We start from the raw sequence: 10,982 nt of genomic DNA, 5'->3' as shown, positions 1-10,982 counted from the left end.
CTTAGCACAGCCCAGGCAGCCTCTGAGCCTACATTGGTTGGAGATCTTAACACTCAGGTGGCAGAACTCTCCAGTTGGGTCTCAACAGCAATGGCAAGGGTGATTTCCCCTTGGCCGAACAGGTTGACGAGAAAATCTCCATCCAAACCTTCGTTCAATACCCTGTTAAAGGGATTGAAACATGACTGCAAGGTCCTGGAACGGTCATGGAGAAAGGGTGGATATAGTCTGGAGGATAAGAGGAAGCTCAGGGACAAGCAGAAGGCCTATTATGCTTCAATTAAACTGGCTAAAGGGCTATTCTACTCAACCTGTATCGAAGCAGCAAATAACAACACCAGATAACTTTACACCATCGTTCAGAGCTTCAAGGCTCCTGTGGCGCAAGCTAGTGTAATGCCTTCTTCCTCCGCCTGGTGTGACACTCTCTCGCGAGTTTTAGGGATAAGATTATGGGCATCCAAGCAACCTTTACCTCTAAGAGGACCCAGGTAGAGGATGTTTCAGTTGGTCCATCAAAAGGTACTGACCACATCTCTTCTGAATTTGGTCTAGTAGTCCCTCCTGAATGTCTTAAAATCTTAAAGGCCTTAAAATCTGGATCTCCTTCTGATCCATGTCCGTCCAGAACATTGGCAACAGTCTCTGAGATCGTCTACAGAGAAGTTACCACTATCATTAATCTTTCCCTGAAGGAAGCGGTTGTACCTCTTTCCTGGAAGGAAGCGATGATTCGGCCTCTTCTTAAAAAACAACTGCTTGACCCCCTTTGCCCTGGGAATTATCGTCCTATTTCTTTACTTCCTGCTCTAGCAAAGATGTGTGAAAAGGTGGTAAATAAACAGCTGACTGACTTTGTGGAGAGGGAGTTGATTTTACATCCAGCCCAATCTGGTTTCCGAGCGGGACATAGCACTGAAACTGTGCTGGTCGAGGTGGCGGAGGGCATACGAGATTGTCTGGATGCGGGCGGGAGGGCGGCACTTATCCTGCTTGACCTCTCGGACGCGTTTGACACGGTCCCCCATCCATTGCTCCTATCCTGCCTGGCTAGGATTGGGATATCAGGGGCGGTATGGGAATGGCTTCGCTCCTTTTTGGAAGCCCGGACGGAGCAGATATGGACACCACCTTTTTCCTCCTCTCCACAGAGGGTCTCAATGGGAGTCCCGCAAGGGTCTGCCCTTAGCCCCTTTCTATTCAACATCTACATGACCCCATTGATCTATCTAGCGGAAGGATTGGGAGCTAAGGTGATGGCATACACGGACGATACCCAGCTATTATTCACCTGGAAGAGAGAGGTGGGCTCGGTATCTCAGGCATAAACTTGCCTGGCCTCAGTTTTTAACTGGATGGCGGAGGCAAAGCTTAAGTGTAATGAAGGGAAATCGGAGGTTCTACTATTTGGTATGTTTCCTCCAAATTTCCGAGAGCAGCTTTGGCCACCTGGATACCCCTGTCCAATATCTTCTGAGAAATCGTCAAAGAATCTTGGGGTTTGGTTTGATGAGCGTCTCTCGTTTGAGACGCACATCAAGAAGCTGCCTGGTGGCTGCTTCGGTTTGCCTAAATCATTTAGAAGTTTTTTCTCCCTTCTGCCAATAGCTGCAAGACAAACACTCATATGTGCATTGATTATGTCCCGCTTAGATTATGCTAATGCCCTCTTCTCTGGTATTCCGGGCTATATGTTAAAGAAACTGCAGGTAGTCCAGAATACTGCTGCTAGATTATTATCCGGGCTGTCCTCTAGGGACAGTGTACAGAGCCAGCTCCGCTTGTACCACTGGCTACCAGTAGCCGCTAGAGTTAAATTTAAGCTACTGATTTTGGCCCACCGGGCACTTCATGGTAGTGGGCCCATATATCTTCAGAAGCGGATCGCTTTTTATTTACCTGGGCGGGCTTTGCGCTCCACGTCTTTGTATTTTGTTCATGTCCCTCGCTTTAAGCGTCAGAGGATCGGAGGTGGCTCCTTCACAGTGAAGGCAGCTACTGTTTGGAACACACTTCCGCTGAGTTTGCGTACCATCCAGGATTTGGGGACGTTTAGGAAAAAACTGAAAACCTTTCTTTTTGTTTGATGATGAGCATACTACCTTTATAGAGTCGCGCCGGGACACTCCTGAGTATCTGTGCACGTAATAAATGCATATAACATAACATAACATGAAGCATGTCACCTTTGGGTGAGTGAGGGTTCTCGTCTTTACAAAAATAATTGTCTACCATTTTTTCAACCATGTTTTCAACCAATATTTAGGTATAGTTGGCAAACCATCTGGTTTCTTTTTGTGAGTATTATGTTGCTGTATGTTATCAGTAGTAACGAGGACAGTAAAGTTCTCACTACATGAATGAATAAACTAAATAAATGCAAGTTAACCCAGAATATACTAGTAATGGTTTGCACTTACTGAACATTGAAGCAGAATTGTACTGAGTAGAAATGGGCGAAGACACATAGAAGGAATATGCTTATTGATTATTGGTTGTATTAATTTAATTTAGGCTACCTATATCACAGTACTTATAACAAAATATACATTTCTCCATAGTTTTATTAAGTATAATTTTTATGTATCAAGGCAAACAGATGGACTTTTTAGCATCTGGCTACAGGCAACTTTAGCTATCTGTTGCCAGCACTGAGATCAACAATACAGAGAAACAACCTATAGCAGATGGTTGCACTGCCATTGGCTGCATTATGTCACAGGTGACGTGACTGTCCTGATTCTCCACTGCACAGTTTTACATGCGTGGCATATTGGCCCAACTGTGCGTCTCTTGCGTGTATTTCAAGAATTAATTGCAAGCCAGATTGGTTGGCTTTGTCAATGTTTGTTTATATTGTGTCTCCTATGTGTTCCAAAGTCGAGAGTTGCGGAAAATATGGAATGTAAGTTTCTTTAAACAGTTGGTGTGAACTTTGATGGCAAATGTTTGTGCTTCTAAAACGTTTCTCTGACTCCTCTTACCAACAACAGATGATGCCAGGTCAAATTAGCAGGGGAATGAAAAGCGCCTAGACTCCACTTCCCACAGCGCATCTTCTACAGTAGTTTTTTTCTTCAGAACTTGGTTTGATTTATAATCTTAAATTATTTTTTGACAAAGCTGTTTTTTTCAGCCTAGCACACTTGATACTTGTACTGGTCGAGGGTGGTGAGAGGAAAGGCGCCCGACGATGAGCATTGAAGGCCACAATGGTTACTGTGGACATTTTGGAACCTTTTACAGCACCAACCCTGAGCCCCTCCTCTTCTTACAGCATTGACCCTGTAACTGATCCCTTTATTGATCGGCTAGGATCAGCCCGGCTGATTCACTTTGAAAACACGGGGGGCACCCTCACAATGTTGTAAATGTGTGTTTTGTGTTCTTCTGAGTTTGTCTGCTACACCCATTGCACCGGCTAGTGTTATGTGTGAGACTCAACAAGATACTGACCCATGTGTCTCTTATGCCCAGAAAACAATTTGATATTCGCTTTAAAACTGGATGGGCAATGGAAGACCTCCAAACAGGGCACAAGTCGAGGGAACACGCGGGTAGACAGCATCTACCCACTCTTTTCACAGGGTGCCAAGAAGTTAGGCCACACAGAAATATGCTGAAGTCATCCCAGTGTGATTGTCAGACACCGGGACAGATTCAGCAGGGCCTGCATGTTGTCTGCTTTGATTCCGAGCAGCAAAGTTCGGGCGAGGAGAGGGCTTATCAGAGTCTATCTGGGCCCATAACAAAGGCAGAAGGGCCATCAGGTCTCCTTTTGTTGGAGTATCCTGGCTGGGAGCTACAGGGAGCTTCATGCCTGAATGCAAGTGGGGGAAACAGATTGTTATTACATCCCAGTAACTAAGGGAGGCATGCTTTTGAATGTGTTCACTCACTGTAAATAAGACATAGGCATGCACTGTAAGAATGTCAGATTTGTTGGTCTGTCCCAGTATTTACACAAATATTTGTTGATCTGTCCCACTATTTACAGAAATAACAATTTAAATGGCATTATTTTGTTTTATTTCCAGCATAGCACTACTCATCCTAATCCATGAGTGCTTTACATCAAACGTACACATTATACATCGAAAATAAATCATATTTGTGTAAATCAATGTATAGGATGTTACTTAAAACAGTGAGGAATACAAGCCATAGGAGCCACATGTCCTTCATTGCTCACTGTGATATATTAGAAGGATTGCAATTTATGAACTGCGAGTAACAAAAGGATCGCTGTGTTAAAAGCAGTAACACACTTAGCCTTCTATGTAAAATAAAAATCTGTCATCTGTGTGTCACATGATGTGCTCTGCAGGAGACATAGTAACCATCTATGCTACTTTAATTAATAACTGGGACAAGACAAAACACAGATCTCTCCAGCAAGTGCAGTAACTTCCAGAGGTGTCTTACCATTATTATTATTCACAGAGATTTACTGAGCACACAAAGATCTATGAAGCAGGTGTATTAACCCCATAAGATCTTTTTAAATGCAAACATTGTAACCAATTAAGCAGAACAGATTTACTGCCCCTTTTCTACTAACATCTTTGTGACAGAGTTTTTAAAAATAAAGATTTAAGTTGAGGCCACGATTCTGCTTCAGGTTTGTGTCACTTTTTTGGACAACTCTGATGCAAAATCGAATTTGTTAAATATTGCAATGCACTCAAATGTAGTTACGATAGACCAGCTAAACATATGTGTGAGGGCTTAAGATCTAATGTCACTTTTTACGATGTCACTTTTTGTGAGGTCCTGGGTTGTGAATGCATTTGCTGTGATGTCACGCTCCGTGATGTCTTGTGCTGTGATGTCACTTACATACTGCCTAACTTGGTTAGTATCTCCACTTCTTTTTTTTTAGGACTTGTGCCCTGCCTCCAATTATGAGGCATTTTTCTTTCATTTTTATAGGATTTAAACTCATCTTGCTGGTGCCAAAGATCTGTTCTCAGGGACCATTCCTATCCACTATTAATAATGCTTTGCATCACTCAGTTCTCAGCTTCTAATTAATGCAGTCTTTCCACACTTGGGGCCAACTTTTGACACAGACTCTGGCTGGCTGCTAACCAGATGGGTGCCATTCTGCAGCCTCAGGCCGAAGTGTGTGCCCGTAGCTGAGGATCAGGCGGTGCAGATCTGTGTATAGGAAAATTTCTTACTAAAAGGCACCGACGGAGCTGCGAAATGCCCGAGACTCTCCCTCACTGGTGTGAGAGGCAGGAGAGTTTGCTTACAGACAGCCTGGGCCAGCGGCGACTGTCACGGTTCTGAGGTAGAGGGCGGGGGCAGGGGGGTACGGGGGAAGCAGGTATAAAAAAAATCTTACCATCTCGCTGTTTCCTCGCCGTGTCTCTCCTCCATAGTCCTCCCTTTCTAAGCCTCAACAGGAAGCACACGCAGGCTCCCAGTCAGCCAATCACAACGGTGCCTTAGCAGCATTGTGATTGATCTGAGCGTAGTGTTTCAGTGCTCAGACGCTGACTGGAAGCCTGGGCATGTACTGCAGCCTGCATGGAGAACATGCGAAGTGCGCAAGACTGTTTTGGGTTGCCCGAGAGGGCTGGCCAAACAGTCGCTGCACACATAGGAGAGTGCTACCACTCCTCCCCTGCCCCCACCCCCTCACACAAAGCTGCAGGTGTAGGAGAAAATAAAAATGTGAGTTATTATCATTTTATTTTCCCTTTGTTTCACTGCAAAAAAAGCAGTGGGGCGACGCTCCTCCAGCTTAGCGTAGGAGCCGCCACTGGCCTGTGCTGCCATGTGTAGAGGAGAGTATGACCCTCCCTGAATAGTAAGTGGTAACTGGCTTCACTAGAGCTAGTGCAAATGCACACTCACAGCAGCGTTTGTGACTCCAGGGAGAAGGCATGCTGGGAAAAATCCCAAGAGGAGAGGACGTTAACAGCAGGCAGCTGAGCCACCTGGGCACTGATAGTGGTGTGGCCTGAATCATGACATGGTTTCACACCACAAAATGTAGTTGAAGAACTTCTTCCAAACTCAAACAGGAAAGGGAGCGGAAAAGTGGAGCTGAACTTGTGAATCCTGGGAGATCCGTTGGAGCTATAATGAAAGGGCAGTAAGGGATGATGGAGGCCCTGAACTCGAGTTAAAAACAAATTGGACAAGGTGGAAAAGACTTCTGTGGTGAAGGAGGCATGCCTAGCCGAAATGGATGCCTCTTAGATGTGGTAGGGTTCTAGGTGAGAGGTTTACAGAGCTGTGAGAAGTCTGACGTTAATTCTCTGGTGCATAGTGGAGCTTGGACACTCATTTGGAGACACTAGAGAAACTGAAATGCTCTGATCATATTAGGGTATTGGAATATCCAGTGTTTGACCCTCAGACCGCTGTGGCAGGGGTGATGGGGTTGCTCTCTGGACATCTGTCACTTCTTGATGGTGCTGGTGATAGCCTTCTGGTACTGAGAGCACTCTGAAGGATTAGACTCTCAAGAATCCTGGCATATGGGGTTCAAGTCTGAAAAAGATGACCCTCCCGAAGTAACAATTTCAAGTGAATTTTGTCTTTTTCCCGATCGCTGCTCAATGACACAGACAGGAGAAGAGAGCTTCCGTTGGTTCCAAAGGAGTTGCTAACTCTTAGTATTTCTTCTTCTGGTTGCTGTCCAGTCAGACTCCATGTAATGAAGGAGAGTATAACATATGCCTTTAAGCATGCGGACCCAGGGAGATCCTATCATGAGGAAGCTAAAAATGGTGTGAATTAATGGAACAGAGTTGTTTGCTCAGTGCAGTAGAGTGGACTGCACTTATAGATTACTCTGCTTGGACCATTGGACTTGGATGGAGAGGAGTTTCTCAGGAATATTCCTCGAGAAGACTCAAGGTACTACCCCCAAATGTCCCCTGAGCGTGTATTTATCCTGGTTGTTCCTTGTTGTCTACATTATTCCAAGTGTCCTCTCTTCCCTTTATTACTTTCCCTCTATGGAGTTTGTTTTTGGTTTATTTTACGAGAGGCTATTGTGTACGAAAAGTTTCACTCATATTTTTGATGTAGCTGCATGGAAGGAATTACTGTATATGATTATTCAGTGTTTTCAACCCAATAAAATAATTAAAGATAAAGACCGTGGATTAAGGGAGAACGATTTGTTAAATTGATATCTTACATTTCCGCAGAATACTAATGCCAGGACATAAGGAATATGATTTCCCACTTCCAAAAACTGTGATAAATGTATATGCCTTTCCTTCAGTCACCCCGTTTTTTTGGAAAGAGATGATGGACAGTGTAGCATGAGCAAGCTGCAGGCTTTGGATGAACCTGCACACCTTGCAGCGCATCTCTACCACCACTTGCTAGAATTTAGTTTGTTCGCATATGTCTTCGGCGATAGTCTGGCTGGGGTTGAAGGAGAAGGCAGCGTTGAGTAACTGAATCTCCCTCTGCTTCTCAGCGTACTTTCTCTCCGCAAACTGCACAGCTTCGTGAACACTGTGAAAGGTCAGCTGCTCTGGGTCTTTTCCAGAACTACACTGGTTGAAGAAGCCACCCTCTTGAAGGGAATGTCTCAACGAAGGATTGCAATTGGCAAGGAATACACACACATCAATGTTGTTATAGTCGCTGTAGATCTCCTTTAGCATGAAGAGGCCAACCGTGTCTATGAACTGCATGGCTCCGCAGTCAATGATCAGGGAATGCATGGCAATCTTTGGCATGGGGAACTCAGCTGAATTCTGGTGTCTGCTGGATGATTTTGTGGCAATACACTTGGAGAAGAAACCACAATCAGTGGATTTGGCAACTGCCTCCTGAGCTTTTCTGGCCTTTCGTTGCAATACAGCAATGTCTAAAGGGTTCACATTTGTCTTCTCATAGAGCATATTCTTGAAATAGGCCTTGTTGGCGTAATACAGTGAAGCGTCAAAGCGAAAGATTTTGATATTTGGAATGTCGCTGAGCTCTTTGTATGTGAATTGGTCCTCATAGATCTCAGTGTCACTTACTTTGGCCAAGAGGGTAGCTCTGGGCCTCTGAGTGCGGAAGACGATGCAGAGTATGGAGAAACAAACCGCCACCAGCAAACCAATTTCAGTAGAAATAAGAGAAGAGGCAAGCATGCTGACCCACCAGATGACAGTGTCGATTTTGCTGAGACGCCACATGTTTGGTGTGTCTGAAAACTTTCTCAGGGCCCCCCTTAGATTTGCAATTGTGATGACACCTAAGATGCAATTCTGCAAGGAGTAGAAGAGTGGGGCAATGGCCAAAAGTGTTAGCAAAAGAACCAGGGCAGTGACCAAACCAGTGATTTGAGTCTTGGCTCCTGTTGATTCTCTAAGAAGTGTTTTAGCCAATGCTGCAGAGCATGCAAAAGAGTGGAAGAAAGATGGGATGAAGTTGCACATACCTATAGCTAGCATCTCCTGATTTGCCCTGGTAGGGTATCCATGCTTTTTGCCGAACATCTCTGCCAACGAGACCGAAATTGCAAAGCTGATGACAGCTATGGGGAAAGCATCTGAAACTAAGCTGGGAATGAGGCTAACATTTGGTGCCTTGGGTGCCAGGAAGCCTGTGGGGATCTTCCCACAGATAGAAGAATTATATTTTCCCTTGAAGTTAAAGAAGTGGGAAACCAGTGTGGCCACAACAAGGATCAAAAACTCCACAGGGAATGGGACCTTCATTTTGCTTTTGAATCGATCGTTGATCTCCTTGACAGGTACGATGACAGCCAATGCAACAATGCTGGTAATGAGGTCACAAAGATTTGTCTTCTTAATGTATGTGAAGATATCAATCCAGGTGAGTACAAGGGCCCCTGCTCCGTCGTGGCTTGGAATTTTCAGTCCAAAGAGATATTTCACCTGGGACGTGAGAATTGTCAGGGAAGAACCTGTCACAAATCCGCTCAGCAGTGGCTCAGACAAATACACAGCTATGAAGCCCAGCTGGAACATCCAAAATAGGATCTAAAAATACAAAGTTAATTATGTTTACCAGCTGTGCAATAATATAGAAAGACGTTTTTTAAAAGTTATTCCACGTGTAAGAAGCAGAAATAATTTACAAATAAATATACAATACATTCTATAACAAGGTCCTTCCACCATCCCTGTGCTGAGCACAGCCACAGGTCATGCACATTGAAGAATAGCCGCCTGCAGGGGCTTGGGCACAGGGCCTCATTGGAGGTGACATTTAACATGACAGAAGTCATGTAATATGTGAGGTGATAAGTAGCGCATGGCAGGGGCGCAAGTTATATTTAGATCAGTAAAGAACAACTGGTGAATTTCAATGGTTATTGATTTGTAAACATTAGTTTTTATGTTATTTAATTCCTAACTATAATACCATTTTTAACCTATTTTTTGTATATATGGTGTTATAGTTAGGATGGCCAAGTATAGTAATTCCATGCATCTTTGCATACTAATCCCTTTGTGCCCATTTGACAAATGCCCATGGACTTTGCAAACCTGTGGCTTTTAGTAGAGTGGCAGAGGATGTAAAGATTTGTGGTGATTTGCTAAGGGGGTGCAAAGAAAAAAGGAGGGCCCAAACGCGTTTTTCCACTAATGCGTTTTCCATAGACATATTGTATCTGGTTTAGCACAAAAATGGGCATTCAGATTTTCATGAAATTTGGCAGGATTGTAGATTATGGTGTGCAGAGGGTTTGTTTTGGTATTACAGGTAAAATGCATTTAAGTGTAGTGATATCTGTGACCATGGTACTTTCCTGAAATCTTTCTAAATTCCACAAAACTAACGTGGTACATGGCGATGACAAGTCATTAGCTGATTGGATAATGACAACCTTTACTAAAGTTTAAGGCGACCATGTCATTTAAGGCCCCCATTCCTGTGTTCCAGCTTAAATTTTAAGATATATGTATTAGAATTATGTTTTTTCGCAACCTATTGCCACTTTAGTAAAGTGATAATAGATGAGGAAAAATAATTATAAGTTTCTATATATTTTAAAATATTTTTACTGAGTATCGTGGTCCTACCTAGCAAGTACCACAGCACTTGAAAAAAATAAAAATTAAATTATCTTAAAGAATTGAAAAAAACACTGTAATACACTATATTTCCCAAATATAGTGTAGTACAGTGTATTTACAGTTTTTAACAGATTTAATTTTGTTAAAACAAAGCGTATGGAGTACCGCAGAAATACCTAATAAATACTGCATATTTACTGAGGAACTTAAAAAAATTAAAAAAGAAACATTTCCCAAAAAATATGGGACTTATTAGGTAGTAGCAATGTACTCCTTATGCGTTAAATTCCCAACCTATTACCACGTTAATAAAGTGGAAATAAATAGGGAACAACAATAAAACCTACTACTTGATGACATCTAAGGCCCTAACACAGAACACAGCCGAAGTGTAGCAAAAACAATATGGCTACCTTTTAATTTTCTAGAAACAGGCATCACCCAATTATATACTGACTTATCATTGCCATCTAACGTGGTATACCTTGAAGTTACCACAGTATACCATGGCCCAAATATGACTAAGGCCTAGCTGTATTATTGTATTGTGGTACACTTGCCTCATGCATGGTTTTGTATGGGCAATGCAATACTTAAGTCAGATTTGCATAGCAATGCAAGGCCACCTTGCATGGCCCTGTTGTGCTTGATAAATCTGGAGAAATCCAAGGCAGTGCAATTCGCGGTTTTGCATTACTGCGCACACCATAATCTACATTGCTGCTCAATTTCACATACATCAGTCTGCCACTCTATTGTACGCCACTAGACTATACACCACTTCACTCTACTGTATTCCAGAATACGCCACTCTAGTGTACACCACTCCACTGTACATCCCTCCAATCAACGCTACTCAACTGTACATTATTCCACTCTACGCCACTCCACTCTATGCTATTACGCTGTATGCAGCTCCACAGTACTCCAGTCCACTCTATGCTATTTAAGTGTATGCTAAAATATGTG

General features: G+C 43.3%; 1 protein-coding gene across 1 annotated transcript in view; it reads right to left on the bottom strand.

Annotated features, from left to right (window-relative positions):
- Positions 1 to 2,600: 2,600 nt before the first annotated feature.
- The window catches only part of LOC146811122 (sulfate transporter-like), a 56,912-nt gene continuing 48,530 nt past the window's right edge, over positions 2,601 to 10,982 (bottom strand). Inside the window, exon 3 of the mRNA XM_085618192.1 lies at positions 2,601 to 8,972. Within this exon, the coding sequence (XP_085474318.1) occupies positions 7,353 to 8,972 (1,620 nt within the window). The 3' untranslated portion in view covers positions 2,601 to 7,352. The remainder of the gene's footprint in view (positions 8,973 to 10,982) is intronic.

This window comes from Triturus cristatus, chromosome 7, assembly GCF_964204655.1.
Source record: "Triturus cristatus chromosome 7, aTriCri1.1, whole genome shotgun sequence".
In the NCBI taxonomy this organism is placed as follows: domain Eukaryota; kingdom Metazoa; phylum Chordata; class Amphibia; order Caudata; family Salamandridae; genus Triturus; species Triturus cristatus.
This window is presented reverse-complemented; position numbering and strand designations above follow the sequence as displayed.